The following is a 22,641-nucleotide window of genomic DNA, read 5'->3' as shown; positions in this document are numbered from 1 at the left end:
AATTCAGTGGCACTGCTTGTACTGTGCTTTTTCCAATCCCACCACCCAGATATTAAATACTTATCACCTCTTTCAGTTTTCCATTGCTGCTAATTTTCCAATGCATGAGCAGCAGGCGCTGGTTGCCAGGTTACCACTGTTCGCCGCTGGCATTCAGAACAACCGAGCATGGCGAGCCACAACAGGATTAGGCAGGGTGCTGAAATACGCAGTCAGACACAGGAAGACAAAGCCACCCATGATGTGATCTTGTTTAATATCATATTTCATTTCTATGGAAGATGATAAACATAACACATTTACAAAATATACACTTTACATCTGAGTGGAAGGTGAGCCGCACACTAAGTAAGATTTAGTTGACCCGAGATGAAAAGATACACCGCATGTGTGCCAGTTTAACACTGTACATGCCTATGGAGGTGTGTATAGATAAGGTAGAACCACTACTTAATTAGTGTCGAATTATACCTAGTTTGGAGGAAGAACATTTCGTATTTCGAATTCAATTCCCGTACAAAAGAGACTCCCTCCATAAAAAAAAACGAGGGTTCCTTTGCAATTTTACAACTGCAGATCATTTTACAAACTATGGTGTACTCATTCAGAGTAGTTGTAAATATTGTAGATACAATATGTACAGCATGAGAACTCATTCCTTGATGCACAATTAGTGCCTAGTACAAAAAACGACAGTCCCCGTTAAAACTATACAAAGTTCATACCGTCATATTCAGTGATAAGAAACAATCAAGCAAACATTCCAACTATAATACATGTTTCTTAGTACACGATTTGACTGACAGAATATTACTATGACCTCTTTAACGATGTGTATTGATTTACAGAAGGTGTGGAATGAAAATTATTGCTGCAAGCAAGTCTGCTGATGATTGCAAACATTTTTGATATTGATCCAGAGCTTGTGCTAAATGATATGACGATAAATTTATCTGTGAAAGAACCAAAGCATCTCTCCTAATTAAATTCTTGTCTTGTAATACATTTTGGGCCCACTAGGTGCTCGTTCCATTTGTGAAATTTGCTGTCTCCTGTGGCACAAGGGAGTCTTTAGGTTTGTTGTAGCTTATCTACAAACCATTATAAGGTCATGTGAAAGGGTCGAAGCACAGAAAGATCCAGGCCAAATGCAAGAACCATCAGAAGAACGTGAGGAACAAGGAATGGGGGAAACATGGCTTAGTGATGCAAGTTGCATGAGCAAGACATCTCAAAGAGTTTATGAGTCTCTTGCTGAGTCCAAAAAGCAAGACACAGGTGCAGATGATGTTGAGTAGGTGAAGCCAGAGCGGGAGAGGACCAATCAGGATGGGAAGAAACAATGTAGGAGAAGACTCTGACATCTCCCAAGCGAGTTCCCTCAAAAGTCATAATTCTCTTTAGGAGAGTCCAATGCCTCCAAGGTCTGGTGCCCTCGTTGTAGAACTGGAATGCTGCATCGCAGTCTTCGCTGGTTGTGGTGATTGCGAGTCTGGAGTGCCCAAAGTAACTTGACTTAAGGATCAGCACTTCAGTCTTAAGCTATCCCTGACTTCAGAGTCAAATCCAGGGTTTACCATCACTGCATGCTCACCCTTATCAAGGGAATAGTTTAGTTCTGCACGCAGGAGCTGGTTTTAGCTGCATTTCCCATTCAGGGGTCGATGCGGAAGGCCAGGAGCTTGTCGGAGTGCAGGTTGTTGAGAGTACGGAGGTCAGGCAGGCGCAAAAGCAGTTTGGGGAAGAGCGAGCTGTCATCTGGCCGTCGGCGTGTGATCAGGGCTCGAAGAGCTCCGATGAGGTCCTCCTGAAGCTGCTCCACGGCAGCCATGTCAGAGATGCCTGAGCGATCTGTCGAAACAGAGAGATTTACATTGAGATCACATTTTAATCAAGTATGAATCTGCAGTGTGTGTAGTTTTTATAGTGTGATATAGCGTCTAATAATTGTATACTGAGCTCACTAAGTAATAGCAGTAATGTAAAAAATCAGCATAAGGTGTGTTGTTATTGTTATTGAATGTGTCTTGTGTCGTAACACTGTTGTAACCATTTGCTAGAATATTTGACAGATAAAAAAACAGGATTTTTTTCCTCACTGCTAAGCAGATGTTTGATTGTCATGGTCAACGAGCCTCAGAAACACATGTATACACACCTGCAGACACCAGCACTACAGCCATGAACAGTGCCATTTCATCCGGCTCAAGCCCCATGCTGCCCAGCTTTTCGCTGAACTCAAACATGGCATCCAGTAGCGTGCCCATTCCCAGTGCCCGTAGAGAAGGCAGAGGATACTTCTGCCCATTCAGGAACGTCACTGTCCGCTCTTTGGCATCAAACAGTGAACAGAATCGCACCATCAAGACCTGGAGACAACATAGATGACTGTATTAGGCAATTATACATTTAACTGCACTTCTATGGAACAAATACCTTCATGTTTAATATGTGATAAAAATAAACACTCCATCATTTACCATATAGCTGTCCCTTATAGCTGTGTAGTAACAGAATGTAACTCTGTTGCTGCACAATTTATCAGGACCCTCTATAATGTCCATCAGTGGAAACAGACTGGCATAAAACCACCACTAATCAGATATTATTTGGGTAGCTGATCTTTCTTAGTGATAATAACACGACAGGGGAATATCAATGGGTGTTGCACTAATTCTACAGGCATATCTGTTCTAGCAACAGATGGGCTACAATCCATTGTAGACCTTCAAAGTGCACCTACATGATAGATTTTTTTTCAGATAAAACAGCCTATCAGGGTAGACTACATTTTTTAACACCAAAAGAGCTGTGGGTGGCACCTTCAAAGCTAAGCTAACACAAAATTGCCTTTTCAGCATATTAAGACTTTCACCACCTGCTTATGTGTTGGGTAAAAACTTCATCTATCAGTGGATTATAAGGCCCCTTACTTGGAAGGTCCCTGCCTTCAGCAGCATGACCTGATCATGCTGGCTGAGAGCCTGGAAGCCGGGGATGCTCTTGGCGAACTCCACCACTTCTTTAACCGCAGGAGTGAAGCACTGTGAGAACGCCTCCCAAACCTGCTGACTGGAGTGACCAGCTGGAGACACGGGACACGCATTGAGAGGACACGCCTGGAAGACAGACAGAGGAGATGGTCAAGTTCAACAAATGTTCCTAAGTAATTCTGATGTAAATGGGTGACTAATGGGTGGTTTCCCAGACCTAGATTAAGCCTAAGCCTAGACTAAATAGCATGTAGTCCAAGATTAAACCCTTACACATTTGGTTCTTCCTTTTAATAAAGAGAATGGTTCTCTTTAGTACAGTAAGTTCGACATAGAACCATTTTATCCTTAAATGTTTTTTGCATGGTGAAATGGTGATATGTAGCATCAAAAAGGAATCATAATTAAACATCTCTGTTTCTATTTATAAACACAAATGTGTTATTCACAGAATTGTTTTTTTTTTATTTCTAATTTCAATTTTGCCAGGTACACAAAGTTAGGTCTCCCTTGCCACCAAACTGGAAGAGTGAATGCTGGCATGTTCTTCCTTCCATGTGAAGCTCCGCCAAATCTTTTCAAACTGCTGATAACGCAACATCTTTGGAGCTTAACACATATAATGCTAATGCTAACTGTAAATTTTTTTACGGCACCTAACAGACAATAATGGGGGAGATGAAAGACCACCCCACCCACCCAGAGAGAGTGAGGACAATTATGCTTTATTGGAATCCCAGCCACAGATGGCTGTGGCATCGCTGCTGATCCTACAGAACTATATTCATATAAATATATACGTTTATTATTGCTGGCAACAACAATCTACAACAACAATGATTTTTGCTCAATGTTTTATAAACTGCACTGCACTAAATCTAATTAAACAGGTTTAAATTTGCTTACTGTAATGAAACATAGTTATTTAGTCAGTGTTATTTAAGTACTGATGACATTTATTATATCTCTCAGAAAAGCATATTGTGACATAATTTATCACCATAATGATAAAATAGTGTCATAATGCTCAGCCCTACTTCTAAGGCTTAATCCACCCCTCAGTGTTTAACACATATATAAACACATACCAGAACTTTAGCTCCAGCAGCCAGTCTCCACGGACAGGACGTTTGACCCTTGGTCTCGGCGCCAGGATAGCTGTTGTTATTGGCTGGGTAGCTCTGAGAAGGCGAACTTCCTTGGCTCTGATTGGATGGCTGTGGGTAACTATAGCGGCTGTTGTCGATGGTTTGGGATGTTGGGATGTTGTCATGATGAGCAACCGGGCATCGAGCTGGGGTTTCGTAGTTTGCCGTCAATGTGGAGTGGGCAGGGTACGGCTGAGGAGCGACCGGAGCATGGGAATGAGGCTGAGCGTATCCAGAGTCCTGAGGCTGACTGCTTCGGAACGAGGAGGGATTGCTGTTGTTATTGTTGTTGTTGTTGATGGTGTTGCTGTTATCGTTTATCTTCACCAGTTTCTCCTCCCCATTGACAAAGATGTTGCGATAGGCCTGGGACACAGCACCGATGGCCTCCTCTGACTGGCCCTCTCGGGGACTGGGTGGGGCCTCGGTGGGCGTGGTTGAGTCGATATCCATGGACGCCGATTCGTTAAGGCTGTTCATGTAGCTCTGCATCTCGTCCAGTAGCCTCTGTTTCTCCCGCTTAGGGATGCGCCCAAAACGCACAGCTGGGGGAGGAGAGAGAAAATCGCTTTATGTAAGTAACCATCATAAAATAACTATTAGCTATTACACATTTTGTTTGGTCCAATTTGGGAATTGTCTGCCAATATCAGAACAGCCCTGCAGTAACCCAGCATCACCTAAAGGTTCTGCTCTTCCAAAGTGCAATAAGTATGTCATTAAATCACTGTTCGAAATATCGGTCCAATCTAAACATCAGTCTGATGTTTTTTCTAAGCTATTACTCGCTAATAGTGATACTGTTATACATCCCTAAATTAACTATATTATTCACTATTAGCTATTATTAACATGTCTGATCCTACACACTGCTCATCAAAAGTTTGGAGAAACATTTAGCTTTTTAAGATATTTTAATAATAATAAGTAAGAAAATACTCAAAAAGATTAAATTTAGCATAAAGCAACTCTTTTGTAATTCCAACACTCAGCTTAATGTTTCCTCGAAATTATATCTCCTAACTATTGTTAAAAACACCTACTGAAACTCTTTTGGCCCATGGTGGAAACACCTGAAAGATCTGAGTGCTGACATCACAACAAGAGCCTAAAATGGGTGAGGCTTGGCTTTATTCCTAAGGCAGCACTGTCTATAATCACAAATATTTACATGTGTGACATATTTTTTCTTTTAATAAGCTCTGTGGGGTTTAATAAGGAAGGCTACTGTAATCCAGTAAAGAAAACAAGCTACTTGGAATTACTACATCTTGAAAAGCTGGATGTCTCTAAATTATTGATGGGCAATGCGTGCTTGAGCTTCCACTTTTATACAAGCTGGAATGTTTACGCATAAATACAGCTTTTACTGCCTAATGTACGCTCTTAAACATGATTCTTTGACAAAAGCTTCTCTAAAGACCCTTTCAGTTGATGATCTTTATAAATTAGAATTGTAAGTGCAAAGAACATTTTGAAAATCTAAACAAAGATTCTATAACAAGTTCAGGTTTTGCACAGTTTTGTGTGTTTAGTATCGGTCATATACACATACACAGAAACTAAGCTGCAAAAACAGCCCGTTTTGAAGTCATTGTGTTTGTGATGTCAGAAATACCAGTGCCTATTGAGCATACAGCAGTTCAACTGTGCTGATTCACACCGAATGTTTCAGCCTGAATGCTTTTTGAATGAGGAACAATACAGAGCTGATCAGAACAGAGCTAATTTACATGTATCAGTCTTAAAGACAAAGTAACATAAGTCTAAGTGACGATAAGAGGCCATGTTATGACTTAATTATGAGTTTTTGGGACATAGATTCCCATAGTGGTTATAAGTGGACCTTTTGGGAAAAAATATACAGCAAAAACATAGAATGTATTTCCTTTAAGCATGTAGATGGCAAGTAGGGCACTATACTAAACCCACTGAAAGTATCACTCCACTTATTGCATAATAACATAAAATAGTAAGAGAGTAAGACGAGGCCACATTTGTTTGAAATCACGCTGGAGATTACATCTCCATCCTTTTACCCATCCCCCACTGCTCCATCTCCATCGCTTCACCTCCACAGGCAGTGCTATTTATGGATCCCGCTACTGTATGCTACACCTCCCCCTCCTGTCTCACTCACTCACTCTCTCTCTCTCTCTCTCTCTCTCTGCAGGGAAGTAGGTCACTGGGTCAGTTAGAGCAGAGGTGATGTCACTGAAGAAGACGAGCAACAGGGTGATGGACAGATACAGAAACAAGTATCACCAAGAGGTGAAGGGTCACGAGAGGACGGCCTGCGGTAAAGAGCTAAAAGAGCCAAGTGTGGAAAAACAGCTAATGATAGTGTGGTTGGCATGGAAGAGTGATGCTAACTAGGATGAAGTGGATAGATGTTTCAGATAGAGAACTTCAAGAAGATGCAGTACTTTTAAAAAGGTATTACATCTACAAACAAAGAACGTATCTGCAAAACCACTTTAAGGAGATATGAGACATTACGTGACTGTAGACCTCATTGTTATTTCATTATTACAGATAAGCATTTTTCTTTTTAAATTGAGAAATGCCTCATTCTGAATTATGCCGTGAAAGAAGTAACTGCAATATAGGTGGGTAAAAAAATGCACTACATGTGCAAAAATGTCCAGACAGACCTTCCAATTAATGAGCGTGTACTTTCAAGAGCAAACACAGCTTGTATCATCTCCATAGAGAGGCATCGACCAATAGAATGGGATGCTCTGGAGTAGCTGTGCATGAGAGGTCATAATGGCCAACAGCAAGCATGGGCTACAGGGGTATACAGCCCCACCAGCACTGGGCTGTGGAGCAGTGAAGCTGTGTTCTCTGGAATGATGGAGCTCCATCCAGTACCTTTGGGATGAGTTGGAGTGATCCATAACTGCCCTTCCAACATCAGTACCTGAGCTCACTAATGCTCAATCAAATCCTCACTTACACTAGATGTTCCAACATCTAGTGTAAAGCCTTCCCAAAAGAGTGGAGGCTGTTACTGCAGCTCAAACTCACTAGTAATATCTGCACATACTATCTAGATAAAAAGTTAGGTACCTATGCTAAGATAAATAATTTGCCACCTTCTAGACAGTAGTATACACATTGCTGCTGTTGGAGCAAAACCACTCCATTGACTTACATTAAAACTAAAGTATGTTTTTCCTTCTCCTGTAAGAGAAGATACAAGATTTTGTCCCAACAGCAGTGATATGTGCACTCACTGTAGCCTTCACTGGACGACTGTGATGAAAATCAGAAACTGTGTTTACATGATTTTCATGTTAAGCGCATATATACCCTTCAAATGATGAAAATAATGTCACTGAATTAAAATAAATGCATTGTGATGAAGCTCATGTTGTCCAGTCATATAGCTACACCATACTGTACAGTACATAAATGGAAAATAATCTTTAAACATACTGAGGTAAACACAGAGGTGAATGTGCGCTACACGGTGTCATGTGTCGTGACAATGCAAGATGTTTTGATTTCAGAGTGACGGTTATCAGGATGAGGGATTAGGGAACCAGTATTGCAAACCTGGGAAGGGAAACAGGTTTACGAAGTAAAGGGTCAGCTTTAAAACCAGCATGAGAGGAATCTTAGCTCGTTGCTTGGAGACCTAAGAGCATCCACTGGGTCGCAATACGTGAGCGATTGCTAAGGGAACAGGATTAGTCAAGATAAAATGCACACATACTGCAGTAAAATCATGAATAAAGTGCTTTTCTACACTAAAAATACCTGTAAAAGCTGTAATCACAGGTTCAGTAGGAGTGGGCAGCGGAAAACAAGGGCACGCGAGTAGGTGATGTTGATAAATGATGGTGCATGTCATTTTGCTTTCCGGCTTTTTAGGTCACCTAAATATGTACTGCAGCTCCAGAAAAAATGATTTATTACCAGCATACTTCGCAGGGCTCTCTGGAGACTGCGGTGCCCTAGTGGGGCAGCAAATACTGGAGGACACAGTCAGGAAAACTTCAGATGCTCGTTTCATTTCATAGCAAAATAATGGCTTTCACAGTCTGTGATCTGTTGTTCATTAATTTAGCGGTGGTTCTCGCTTCTTAATTAATTCTATGAGGCAGTAGAAATGAACTCCTGAAAACATGTTAGCGCAAGCTGCGGGGGTTGTGTGCGGCACGGCACGGAGCACCCTGCGTGCTCCCAATTCCCAAAATAAGGACAATTTGCCACAGTTTGCAGCGTGAATGATGACTTGTGGGACTTCCAAGTGCCCACTGTAATAAATCAGTGTCTACAGGTGCAACGGTAGGAAACAGAAAAATAAAACAGAAAGAAGAAAGGAGAGTGAATGTGGGGCAGCAAAGTGGAGGAAGTGTTTAAGGTGGAGGAAGCTTTATAGTAGCGCTGCTGTTGATCAGAAGTCTATTTTGCTTATTTTATAATACATGGCCTGGAATAGGAGTAGATACTTACCTATTTTTCTACACATTTCAGAGCACAAATTGTATTTATTTAGCATATTGGGAGAACAAAAACAAAATTTTAAACATGCCGTAACTTTTGCACAGGCCACATTACATGCTTTATTTTTCCTCCCAATATTTTAAATTCAGTAAATAAACAATAGCTGTGCAGTAAAATATGCATTGACATGTATATGTTAACTTATTCATACTTTTTTGTGTGACTTTACTTGTCAAAAAATGTCATTTTTTCATTTTCCAATATTCTGTCCTAAAAAGTATGTTACTGTGCCTTTAAGACTGACATATGTAAATGAGCTCTGTCATGATTGGCTTTGTAACCTGCCTCATTCAAAAACAGTCTAGGCTGAAACACTCATACTTATAATACTTATAATTTTAGCTTGAATGGGCAGAGCTAAACTGCTGTAAGCTAAACCAGAGTTGGTGTTTTTGACATGTTTCTGACATTTTTGCAGTTCAGTTCCCACATATTGCGTTGTAGCGACTGCAGATTGAACAGACCAACAGTGTTTACACTCTACAAAGAGGCCAAAAAGGGTTCATAGTAGAAACACTTTTGAAAATGAGATTTGGAAGTTTGGAGAATCTTTTTACAGCTAAGCTTTTCCTGGAACTGTATGTCTAAGCCAAAAGCCGTTTACCACCCATGCAGAAAAAGTGTAGAAGTGTTTTGTGGTGAATTCAGCACGCAGAGCAATTTTAGTATTGGACTTTGCCATATGCAAACTACACTGAACTCAGTAAGCCCCCCTCAGTCCGAGAGTCTTCATTTACAAAGATAAAGAGCATCTAAGTTCACCTAAAAAAAGATGTGTGGGGTTAGAAAGAGTAGACGTAAACACTACACCTCCTTCTACACTGAAAAAGTGAAGCACTGTTAATTCAGTGATCTCTATTTGAATGAAACATTGTATTGGATTAATAGAATGTTATGCTTCAGTTTATTTACCGTATTACAGTATTATTGTACTTCTATAATGTATTAAAGTCTGAGCATGAAATCTCTTTCCTTCTTAAATACAGATCACAATCAGAGTGGTAAACAAACTCTCAAAGAAATCGAATAAAACAGGTGTTACTGCATTAATAATGTGCAATATTATGCGCTAATGTTAGTGACATAAAGGGTTCTTTGCATGATGACATGGACCACTTTTGGTTCCTTAGGAAGCCTTTCAATGGAGAGTTCCTTTGTAAACGACACATGTGAGGGCAAAGAACCTTTGTAAAGTTGAAAGAACCTCCACAGAATATAAAGCATCTAGGAACTGGTATAGAACCTTTAGAAAAATCCTTCACACTCAAACAGCTATTTCAAACATGAACTAAATGTGGTTCTCCCATAAAGAACCCTTCGTGGCCCTTTTTTTCAAGGTTGCATGCCAAATGGACCAATATAAATGATCCCAAATTACTTAGAATAAAATACCATTACATTAACTTACATTCCAACGTTAAAAGCATTCCGTAATGGTTCTTGGATTGGGTGTAAGGTTCTAGGAAAAGAACTTTGATTTGTATACACACTTCTATTGTTACACCTTTTTGATGCTATCTACAGCACATTCTCCCTCAAGCTGACGAACTCTTTCTGGATGCAAAGAAACTTTTAATCATGTAAAGGGTTCTTTGAGTGTTCATGGTTCTATGTTGAACCATTTTCTTTACTGAAGAACCCTTGAAGAACCATCTTTTTTAAGCGTGTAGAACCTATCCATTGACATCTCAGTTTCAAAACAGTTCTTTAAAGAACCAACTTGGAGATGTTCTGTAGGGACCCAAAAGTGGATCTTCCGTAACTTCATTCCAAAGAATCCTTTCTGGCACCTTTAAGAACATGTAACCGTTTCTCCTTCTCCTATAATGTTCCTGTTCTAGAGGTGGAAGATCTTACCATCTCTGGACATGCCCACAGAGAGACACTTCTTAAAACGACAGTGCTGACATCGGTTACGGTTCATCCGCATGATCAAGCAGTTCTCGTTCTTCACGCACATCTTATAGTGGATGTTCTGCTGGATGCTGCGCCTGAAGAACCCCTGAGGAGAAGAAGGAGAGGTCAGCGTAAGCACATAGCTGAGCTTAACGTCAAAGATGACTGCACTCTTAAAAATAAAGATGCACAAAAGTGTTCTTGGCTTGGACGTATATATATTTATATAATGTGAAAGATCTTTAAACTTCGATAGAGGACAAAAAAAGTGGGTAATCATATGGCATCAACCACTTTTCTTGTTAAGTACTTGTTGGTACTTAAAAACTACATAAGTGCGGTTTATTTCACAGCGAACGTTATAAGATGTTTTAATTAGATTTAGAGCAGTGCAATTTGTCATACAGTGAATAAAAATCATTGTGGCTGTAGGTATTTTATGTACTTATTTATCTGTTTATTATTATTTTTATTATTATATGTTTTAATGTGTCAGGCTCTATTGTGTCCGTTCCAACTTATTAAACCTCAGAAAACCAAAATAATGTGATGAAATTATATTGTGGTGAAATACAGTGCATTATGAAAATGTCTTAAAGTATTGTGATACAGTATTTTTGCCATATCGGTCACTCCTTATCTGCTATCTAAACTCCAAATGATCAGAATAACTAGGTGAAGTAATTCTTAGAATAGAACAGTACACTTAAAAAAAGATGTATTGAAATAACTTGACTTAAATGTGTACATCATTACTATATGAACAAAATATATCAGCACAGTTTACATACTGTATTTTTGGCAATAACTGTGTTGGTGTAATATATTTAATCTATAATATTAATCTATAACTACAGCATGCAAGTAAATTCACATTTTCTCAATGTTTAAAAGCTATTGTTCAAATAAAAAAGGTCCTTATGGTCCTTACCTTGCATCCTTCACATGCATGGACTCCATAGTGGAACCCAGACGCGATATCACCACAGACTTTGCACAGAAGCACCATGCCACCTGTTTCTGATCACACAGAGCACAACCCAAAACAAAGCGTTAATTCCCTGCTGACTTGGCTTATGGTTCAGTGTTTTATCTTAATTATTTAATAGCTACTATGGATTATTCACTACGAAACTGATAAGAGCGCAAAGAACAAGAAGAGTCTCCAATAATGAAGACTGCGTTGTCACTCCTGTACAAGCTGCACTTACATCATTTATTCATGCTACACACAATGACTGAGCTCTTTAGCCTCTGATTAGCAAGAGTGTGTTCTCTGCAAATGATATAAAAGAAAAAATGCAAATATGACATGTCTTTAAATCACGTTTACACCCTTACCCCAAATGTAATAAGCCAAGACATATATGTTCTCAAGTTTGTTCCTTAGGTTCAGCGCTGGAGCTAGCTAACAAGGAATGGAAGCTTATGTAAATCAGGTTAGCATAGTGCTAACTGCATGTCTAAACTACCATTTAGTAATCTCTAACAGACTTGATTATGTGGTTTCGGACACTTTCCCAGATCTGCTAATGGCACTAATGGCAACGTTTTTTTTTGGGGGGGGGGCACATTGATGGTTAAGGAGTCTGTTAGAGAAAGGCCACTTTTTGAACGTTTATGTTCCACTCACAGTCCAATTTACTTATTTTTCCTCCATTTCCTTCATTAGTTATCCTTTGTAAATAAGTCGAGTAAATCATTTTGACATTCAGCACAGTGCCAGAAACAACATTTTTAACAAAATAAATTAAGTCTAGTCGTTATTTCACTCAGGAGTTTGTTATATTTGTCTTAGTTCATTTCCCCAAATAAAAGTCACAAAATCTGTTTGAGGACATTAAAAACTAATAGCTAACTAGTACAATAACTAGACCTTGTACACAGGACAATCATCTGGGCGATCCGAGGGCAGACCAGAAACAGCAACAGTCAGCAGGTTGCCGACCTTATCAATCCAGCTGACTGATATATGCTGCTATCCGGGCGTAACACACTGCTATCTATACACATGGACTTAGGTATGGTAGTAGTAGGCTTCTACTACTGTTCTTCACTATGCTAACCTACTTTAGTACACCCTGAGGCTGCGCCTTTGTCCATGTTTACAGATAACAGCACGTCATAGAGGACCAGAAACACCATTCCGGACTATTTTTGGCAAAGCTATCGCTTTAAGGTCTTACTTACTTGTGAAAGTTCCAGTGAACCCACATGGCCTCTTGCCCACCAGTGGATGAGAGTATGAACTCTGCCCTGTCGTGGTCACAGGCGGGCTGATGGAGTTGACCGCAGGCGTGCTGCTCACTTCAGGGAACTGGAAGACCAGCTTGGGCGAAGGTGGAGCGCCCACCGCTGCATTGGCATTGCTGCTGGACCCTCTCTGCTTGAGAGCACCGATTTCAGTTAAGGAGACCTCCTCTGGCGAAGAAGGTTGCGAGTGAGAGGAGGGCGACTGAGTCTGATAGCCACTTGAAGGGCTTCCGGGGCTGGGGCTAGCACTGCCCGTTGAGCTGGCATACAAAATAACACTTCCACCTGTGGTGTTGGGGCGGGGGGGGAGAGTAAGGGACACAAAAAGAAAGACAGATGTTTAAGTACTGTACACAGTGTGTGAAAAACCCAGCAAGTTTGCTGTGTAGTAAAAGATGGGCTACTAAATAAATATGGTCTGTAAATGTAAACCTACAAAGTCCATTCTGATAAAGAGGCCAAAGGTGGGTGTTTCTGATAAAATGGCCATTGGGCACATGTACCAAAAGGTGGGCTACTATCAGAAATCATAATCCAACAAAACACACTTACGGTAGTTGTTTCTGATAATGAGGCCAGTGGGTGTAGGTACAAGATAGGTGTTTCTGATAAAGTGGCCAGTGGGTGTAGGCACAAGGTAGGTGTTTCCAATAAAATGGCCTGTGAGAATAGGCATAAAGTAGGTCTGACCACTCGGAGACTACGTGTGAGAGAGCGATATTTAGGTATACTTAAAGAGTGAATCAGAGAGAGACGACAGTAATAGTCATCCGGGTATTTTAACACCCAGTTCTTTAAGGATCACGCTGGCTGTATTGCAGGGAGAGTCTGCATGTGCTCAGGAATGTTCTACCATTTGTAAGGGCGAGGCCGATATCTGGAACAGAGGGGATGAACACATCATTCTCTCCGTCCCAGTTCGGGAAGAACAAAATGTTCGAAAGCAGCCCGCGCCTTTTCTTTGGAAGTAAACTCGGAAACGTCTCATTACTCACATGTTTTCCCTTCACCCCGCAACGCCTCCCCCCTCCCCTCCTCTTTCTCCTCCTCCTCCTCCTCCTCCTCTTTCTCCTCCTCCTCCACTCCACCTTCCCTGAACTCCTCTATCATCTCGGATCATGCGTCGCTCTTGGAGACGCCCCGGAGCTCACGTGGCCGCTTGCTTCAGCCTCGCTCTGAAACAGCCAGCCCCCGCGCGCGCTCCCCCCTCCCCTACCCTGGCCGCGCGCCCGCAGCTCTCGCTCGAGCTGCCAGCCACCTGACCGCCGACTCACATGGACTCCTGACACAGTTCCCGCCCCGGCTCAGCGGCTCCTCTCCGCAGTCCCGTGTAGCAGACGACAGTCGCACTTAAAAAAATAATAAGAGCTCGGTGGTCACGTTTGTAGAGCGCTTTTTAAAAAGCCGTGCTACCGTATGTGTAGCCTGGAGTCACCGGAAATGCGGGCGGGCGCGAGAACGTGACGGTCACGTTTATTCGCCATACGAGCTTGTTTTGGTCGAGCCGGAGAGAGAAAGTGGAACGTGAGCTCTGCATCTGCCTCGTTGTAGCCTGCAGTGCGTTACAGACACATATATTGTGTTGATGCAACCGACTGACACAATTTTAATCCTGTAAATTCACTGCCTGCTAATAATAATAGTGCAATATGCACCCCTGCAGTGCTGTGGCACAGTGGATATGACGCATTTGACAAAACAATCAGCATGTCTTTTTCAGCCTAGCCGCAGAAATGATCCACCGTGGGAGATTATGGCCGGATAAACCTCACAACTGGCCTGTTATTCTTGTAAACACATCCAGTTCTCATGGGGTTTGGGGGGACATGATAATCTCATCAAATGAGGCCTCATTCAGCTCCCACTGTCCAGAATTTGGTCAAAATACCTGCATAATTAACGGGTTAAGATGTAAACAGAGTGGTTTGTGGTTTGAGGGATACTCCCTAAAGAAAGCGTATTCTTTCAGATTTTTCACTATTTCCCCATCACCAACATTTCATATAAAACTCAAGACACGTACAGGTACGCTGGTGGTTTTGACTAGTAAATAAAATGTCTATATTTGTGTTGTAGTCACAGCGACCCCTGGTTTTATCACCACCACTGTGAAGGAATCTTAACCATTTCACACCAAACCATCTGAATGACACGGTTTCTACATTAAAAATGACAAAAAAATGAAATTTATTTGGAGAAAGGGAGTTTGTGCACCCCTACTCCAAGTCAAGGCATATGATGACCCTGGGCTTGTGTGCTGTGTTTCCAGTGCTCTTCTATGGAGGTTATACGCTTAAAAAGATGGTTCTAGATCAAACCATGAACACTCAAAGAATCATTTGCATGCTTAAATGGTTCTTTGGTGAAATAGTTCTTCAGACTGATTGAGAATGTGTTGTATATGATACAGGTTCCAATGTCAAGCTTAGAAGAACCATTTCATGTGCTATATGGGTCCATTTAAAAAGATTCTTCATCGATCTGGAGAACCATTTCACCATGAGCATGCACAGTTCTTTTAATGTTCATGGGTCTATACAGAACCATTATTTTTTACTAAAGAACCCTTGAAGAACCAGCCTACAAGCTCTGTCAGCAACCTTAAAGTACTCTGAATTACTCATAAAGGCTATCTAGATGCTTTTGGACATACATACAGAACAAACATAATGATCATGTCCTTTTCAGTTTCCTGTCCAGTGTGGCAGATTATGAGAGGACAGAGCTGAGTGTCCAGTCCTCTTAGACTTGGACAAATGTTCACTGTTGTCTCTACTCAGTTACATCGAGATCACTGATAACAGATTGTCTCCTCATCTTTTTTCTTCAAAAGCGCAATCTCTCCGTCTCTGCAGACTTAAGGAAAGCTCAGCATAGCTGACCGAGGGTTTGATGACCCTCCAACTACGCAAGTGTTCAGTGGAGCATGTCCGGAACATGCTTTTCTCTCACACTGTGTTTAAATAGGTTGTTTAACATTCCAAAGTGCCTGCAATTCAGTGGGTTTGCTTTATCTTTACAGTGTTTATCTGTAGCCCACCAGTTAATGTATACAGTAGTATGCTCCCTGTCATATGTGTGGAGTCACATGCAAGGGTGTTGTGGGCAAACATGTAGAAAGTCACTGTAGCATTAAAAAAAAAACACCACCCTGTTCTTTCTGTAAGCTTGACTCTTTTTCCAGGTGTGCCTTCTCATATCCTTGATGGCTGATAGTCTTCTTAGAAGGTTGATCAACAACTTTGTGTTGATGCGACCGACGGACACAATGTTAATAATGTAAATTCAATACGACTAGTAATAATAATAATAATAATAATGTGGTAATGCAGAGTAAAATGGTTCTTTAGATCGATGGAGAATGTGTTGTATATGGTTCTGTATAGCATCAAAAAGGGTTCTTCTGCTGTTACAACATCAAGCTTGTATACAAGAGATTATCCCTTGTTGGTGCTATTAAGAACCATTTTCAGAAAGGTTCTGAATAGAACCACTTGCATGCATAAATGCTTCTTTGGTGAAATGGTTGTTCAGATTGATGGAGAACGTGTTGTATATGATATAGCTTCAAAAAGGTTCAGCAACTTCAGAAACTGAGGGATGAAATTTGAGGAAATAAATACATTAGTAGGCTAATAAATATTGACTGTACCAATTTGTTTTTCCACTCTGATGTGCTTTTAAGCACAGCCTTATTCTGAATTCATAATCTGATGGCTAAAAGCAAGCTGCACACTTAATGACACCGAAGTTTCATCATTGATCGTCCTGATGCAGGCCAATTGATTTCTTGTCTTCCTGTTCCCCTCTTAAGAGCGTGTGGAGAGCCAGGAGCTGCTGTGAGAAAGTAGGGCAGTATTACTTTATCTGGAATCGCAGCTCATTAAATGGCGCATTCAGTGGGACATAATAGTAGCAATTTTGTAGGATATCATGTAATTTTGTTGCCCTGTTCCTGCCTCCAGTCGATCCTCATCAGCCTCGCAGGCTATTTAAATGAGGCACACTTAATGTGGAGCGAGGCAGGCTGTTCTAACAGGGCTGAGATATCTACAGCCTCTTCATGCTGGTCTTCAGCTGGTATTTTCCTCACAGGTACCATATATGTTCTGTAAATGATTCAGTGTGTACACAGTTTTCAGTGTACGTGAAGGGCTGAAGGGCCAGTTAGATGTTTAGCCAAATGCACACAAGCTGTTTGTTGTCAACAAGTCCACAATTTAATGTATATTGAGGGGTAGGGGGTAGATCCATACTGAAGAATGAATACATGAATACTCAGTCTTTGAGAACCTCACATAATACATAATATTGCTGCTACGGAGGGCTTTCTTTAAATAGTATATGAATATATATATATATATATATATATATGTGTGTGTGTGTGGGTGTGTATAAAAGATGGTTCTATAAGGGTTCTTATTAAAGACACTGGTTCTATATATGTAACCATGAATACTCAAAGAACCATTTGCATGAGCAAAGGGAAGCTTCTTCAGATTGATTGAGAATGTGCTGTGGAACCTTTTTGAAAAGGGTCCTGTATAGCACCAAAAAGGGTTCTTCTATTGTTCCAAGCTTGACATCATTATAAAAGAAGAACCATCTACAGCACATTCTCCATCAATCTGAAGAACCCATTGACGATGCAGAGAACCTTTAATCATCGGTTCTCCAAAGGGTGTTTTGTAAAAGGAGCGGTTTTGTATAGAACCATGGGATCTATATAGGACCACTTGCCTGCTTAAGTGGATCTTTGCATGGTGAAATGGTTCCTTGGATCAACGGAGAATGTGGTGCACATGGTTCTATATAGAAGCTTTTTGAAGAGGATTCTACTTAGCACCAAAAAGGGTTCTTCTATTGATATGATGTCAAGCTTATACAACTGAAGGTGCTACATAGAACCAGCTTCAAATTCCATGTGACACGTTCTCCACGTTCAGTCTCAAGAACCATGCCAAGGACCTCCTGAAATTCCCTTTACTTAACCATCTTTTCAATAGTGTAGAGTTAAACAGAACGATAACAGAGGCAGGTTCTACCTACAGCTCGGTTCCATTAGACTAAGTCTATGACCCACTGACCGCTGGATCAAAACGAGAGTCTTTCGGAATAAGCCAGCGCGCGAGCTGCATGAGAAACGAGCGCGAGGGTACGGAGGAAGGGAAGGAGGGGGCATGTTCGGGAAATCACGCGTGGCACGTGGCGTTTGGAGCTAGTCCACGTGACGGGGACTACAGGCAAGCGCGAGAAGGCGGGCTGCCCCGCTGCGCCTGCCGTGCCCAATGCCTATGCAAAGCTTTGTTGCCATGTGAAAAACAAGCCACCGAGGAGCGAAAATATGCTGCTGACACTCCAACGGTGATATTAATAACTCTGAGCCTGAGCTAATGACACCAATCTGAAGGAGGCAGGTGCTGACAGGGGCTGAATGCCCCCCATACAGGGACTCGGCGCTTTACTAACCCATTAAAGTCCAGGTGACTGCTAGAAAACCAGCACACACAATGAAAAAGATGGTTCTGTTAAGAATCCATGCTTCAGTAGTTCTTTGCATGGTTCTTCAGACTGATGAAGAATGGTTCTATACACAGTAGCATCTTTTATTGCTGGTAACAATAACCCTTTTTGATGCTGTACAGAACACGGTTCTATATGGAACCATATACAACACAATCTTCATCAATCCAGAAAACCATTTCACTATGCAAAGGGCCATTTAAGCTTGAACTGGTTCTATATATAACTCATGGTTCTAAAGAGAGCCATTGTTGGCTTTGATGGTCTGTGCTTTGTTTTCCCTCAGATAATAAAGGACAGCAAGTAGCAGCTGTGTGTTATATCTAAAAAAATTCAATATTTTTTTCTGATGTTGCAAAAAATAAGCAGTGCCTGAAAGTGGGCTTTATGTAAACATGTTACATTTGCCATTCTAAGTTTACAAGAGCATCCAGTATCTTAAACATACAGTGTGACTTTAGGCACAGTGAAGTTTAGCCCGATCCATTTAGGATAGATACAAGCAACTGTACTAGCCATGAGCTAATGCACTAGTCACTAGCTAATGTTCTATCCATGAGCTACATATGAAATATATTTCATTATGTATTTGTGCTACCAGCATCAGACACATTTACATTTATGGCATTTGGCTGACGCTCTTATCCAGAGCGACTCACAATTTGATTGTTTTACACAGCTAGGCGAAGGTAGTGTTAGGAGTCTTGCCAAAGGACTCTTATTGGTATAGTGTAGGGTGCTTACCCAGGCAGGGGATTGAACCCCAGTCTACAGCGTAGACGGCAAAGGTATTACCCACTACACCAACCACACCGTATCAGGTATATCAGATATACCAGACACTGTAACAGATATATCACTACTGTTTGTTGCGTCTGGAAAAGATGGCACAAAATGTCATAAAGTCACAAAGTCATAAAGTAGTAAGAGCAACGTAAATGTAACATGAATATTTTATGTAGCTAAACAGGTTTGACTAAGTCGTGACTTTATTTAGGTTACAAACTCTTTCTCATGATTCACCTTTAAGACAGTTTTTAGATCATATAAGTAACTTTTCCATCCTGAATGTTTGTGATTAGTGAGCTGTACAGAATTCACTCCTATATAATTATAGTCTCTTTGTGTGTGTAACATAGCAGCATTTAGAAGCTGATAAACAGCTCACAGTGAGAGCTAGACAGGCTAAAGTACAGCCTCCGTATGGGGGGGTTAGTACACAGAGAACTCCATATCAACCCTGTGTACACTCGTCCTAATTTTAGTTCACAAATTCTCAAATTTGATCATTTACTGTGCTGATACTCTTTGGAAGTCATATTTATTTTCATGCATATATTTTTATGCATTTAGGTTGTAAAACATGTCTGGTTCATTCAATATAAATTTGTATTGAAATGTATTTACTTTGCCTTATTTATAGCGTTTGCACTCCTGCCACCTTTGGCTGAATTCATAAATGGTAGCTGCTGGAATCAAAAAATGATCTTTATAGCACAGATGTGTATGTTACTTGCACAAAAATGATTCATCTTGCTTTTAAATTTTGAAGAACTTCTAACAATTTTCAGCAAAGGCCAAAATGTGTTGATGACTCCTCCACAAACAGATCTCCTCAACTTTGGAGATCATCTAGTTCATCAGCCTTGGTCCATCCATTCTTTCCAGGTAGTCATCAAAGCATTCTCACATGTTGGAGCTTAGCATGTGCTCTCTCTGACAACCCACACGTGCAGCGAGAGAAAGAGAAGGGAGGGGAGAGGGGCAGGGAGCCTGGGTCAGTTTTAAAAAAAGCGTGTCCACCGCTTGAAGGAAACGGAGTCACCGGTGAAGGAGCGTGACTTGGTTCTAATGAATCGAGGCATGAAAACAAGCCAACCTGGTTTGAGGTCACAGAAGGGAAACACCTTTAATAGCAGCCAAGTGAGCTTAGGGATTTCACTTCAGAGCCCAGCCCCTCTGTGGAACCCACGTGCAGTAGGTCGCCAGCAGAACCAGCCGAGCACGCCTTAACCCACTGTTCGCCATGCCTGGAATGTTCTTATAGCACAGATCTGAAGAAACGCTTCCAGTCCATCAAAGTAAAAGACTACAAAGTGAATTTCCATCACGTTATATTAATCCGTTAGTCAACATACCAACTGGGCACCCAAATTGAACTGGGATTAAAATATGCAGATAACATGGAACCAAAAGAAACCAAACTTCTACTGTGAGATATCCATCCAAGGCATAAGTCTACCAAATTTTTCCACTTTAGACCAATCAGGGCTGTCAATGTGGGTGGCATTTTTTTAATTGCACTAAATATGATGGGCATGAATGGAATAAACACACCCAGTATTACTTAGGTAAAACTAGCATTACATTCATTGAAAAACACGGCTTATGTATTTTAAAAGGCTCTGCTGTGGAGCTTTAAAGGGAGCAGAGAGCCGCACGTGAGTTTGTTTACATGCAGTGAGGAAGGAAGTGGCTGTGGGAATGGGGAGTGACGACACCACGGCAGCCAAAATGAACTGGACACAACTTTAAAGATCATAAATGACAGCAAACAGCATCTCAGCATCTAAAAGAAGCGTTTTCGCCCGTTTCTCGGTTGAACTCCTCGTTCCACCTTAAATGGCGCAGCAGTTACAACTGCACCATTTAAGGTGGAACGGGGAATTCGAGCAAGAAGCCAACTTTCGCCTCGTTATCTGACATAAACTTGCTTGCTCAGCCAGGGGTGACTTCTGAGAGACTAAACTGATCTCCATGTTTTGCTTACCTGCTAGATACACTGTCTATGTATGATATGAGACTGTCGCCTCGCGTTTAAATGCGCATGCATCACTCACCTGGACTGTTGTCCATCGTGTCTTTGGGTTTGGCAGGATGTTCCTCCTGGACAGAGTTAGGAAATCGGAACGTGCGTTAAGTTAATTTGCCTGCATCCATGCAGGAGAGTTCCAGCTGATTTGTGCTCGGTTGTTGATTTTGTTTTGCTTTCGATGAAATAACGCAGGTGTCCTTCAGGTGAACGTCGTCACAGCTCGCTCCCTTCAACTTGTCTGAGCTGAGGCATCCTGATGTACAGTAGAGTAACTCCTTAGAGAAACACCCCCCACCACCAGTTAGTGCCAGACTAAGCAGCTGTCAACACATGGACAGAGCTGGTTTGACTAATCGTCCCTCACGGTATGCACGAGCAAAGAGCACGAGCACGAGCACATTCTTTCAGGTGTTTTCAAATGCCATCGATTTGCCCCCCTCTTCCTTCTCCTTCTGTCCTTTCAACCTCTTGTTTTTGTTTTTGTGTGTGTGTGTGCCAAGGATTATTTCGTATCTCTCTCTCTCTCTCTCTCTCTCTCTCTCTCTCTCTCTCACGTACTCACGCCCTCTTGCTCTCACTGTCACGCTCCTCTAGTGTCTAGTGTATGTGCACCCCCCTCTTCCTCCACCTCCTCCTCCCCCTTTCTTTCTCTGCTCTGTGCTCTTTCTCACGTTTTCATTGGTTGCCGTGGAGGCGAGACGCTTTGGACTGATTTGACATTGAAAGCGACTGCGCTGAAGGCGCGCGGCATGTGCGCGCGGCATGTGAGCGCTGTCGACCGCTGCCCTACTGACACACATTTTATGCAAATGAGAGGCAGCGGGAGGCGGGGCTTACGGCGAAGCACATGCGCCAGGGGCGGAGCTCACCGTGACTGCCTTTTTGTTTTTTCTTGTGTTGTTCCACGCTGCTCGCACGCGCTCTCTACTGGCCAGAGCTGGTTCTTCAGGGGTTCTTTAGTAAAAGAAATGGTTCTGTTTAGAACCACGAGGTCTACATAAAACTATTTGAAAGCTTAAATGGTTCTCTGCACAAAGCACTTTCTGTTCTTACTAGATTGACATTGCAACAACAGCAGAAGCCATTTTGGTGCAATATAGAACCATCTGCAACGCCACGGGTTATACATAGAACCCTTTCCATGCTTAAATGGTTCTTTGCAAGGTGAAATGGTTCTTTAGAGTGACTGAGAATGTGTTGTATATGGCTCTGTAAAGAACCTTATTGTAAATGGTTCTAGATAACATCAAAAGGTGTTCTTTGATTCTATACAATCTTGACATCTTAAGAACAGAACAACCCTTTTTGCTGCTATATAGATCCATATGTGACACATTCTCCATCAATCTGAAGAACCATTTCTTCATGCAAAGAAGCTTTTAAGCATGCAAATCGTTCTTTGAGCGTTTATGGTTCTTTATAGAACCATTGTTTTTACTAAATAACCATCTTTTTAAGAGTGTATACAGAACCATTTACATGTTTAATTGCTTCAGAC

General features: G+C 41.5%; 1 protein-coding gene across 1 annotated transcript; it reads right to left on the bottom strand.

Annotated features, from left to right (window-relative positions):
- Positions 1 to 237: 237 nt before the first annotated feature.
- nr1d4b (nuclear receptor subfamily 1, group D, member 4b) lies at positions 238 to 21,731 on the bottom strand. Its single transcript, XM_017692781.2, has 8 exons — positions 21,169 to 21,731; positions 12,743 to 13,090; positions 11,484 to 11,572; positions 10,514 to 10,658; positions 4,082 to 4,686; positions 2,934 to 3,119; positions 2,159 to 2,369; positions 238 to 1,851 (listed from the first exon to the last, which is right to left on the bottom strand). The coding sequence occupies exons 1-8, from the start codon at positions 21,182 to 21,184 to the stop codon at positions 1,655 to 1,657; spliced, it is 1,797 nt and encodes a 598-aa protein (XP_017548270.1). The 5' UTR covers positions 21,185 to 21,731; the 3' UTR covers positions 238 to 1,654.
- Between the last annotated feature and the right edge of the window lie 910 nt (positions 21,732 to 22,641).

The sequence above is a fragment of the Pygocentrus nattereri genome, chromosome 21 (assembly GCF_015220715.1).
Source record: "Pygocentrus nattereri isolate fPygNat1 chromosome 21, fPygNat1.pri, whole genome shotgun sequence".
Taxonomy (NCBI): Eukaryota; Metazoa; Chordata; class Actinopteri; order Characiformes; family Serrasalmidae; genus Pygocentrus; species Pygocentrus nattereri.
This window is presented reverse-complemented; position numbering and strand designations above follow the sequence as displayed.

What these genes read in the sequence shown, in the direction of transcription:
- nr1d4b (XM_017692781.2), bottom strand. An exon ending in TGTGGGCATGTCCAGAGATG is followed by an intron (nt 4,687 to 10,513) that starts GTAAGATCTTCC and finishes CTCCTCCCCCAG; the next exon opens with CTGTGCGTTTTGGGCGCATC. An exon ending in TGTAGTGCTGGTGTCTGCAG is followed by an intron (nt 1,852 to 2,158) that starts GTGTGTATACAT and finishes CTGTTTCGACAG; the next exon opens with ATCGCTCAGGCATCTCTGAC.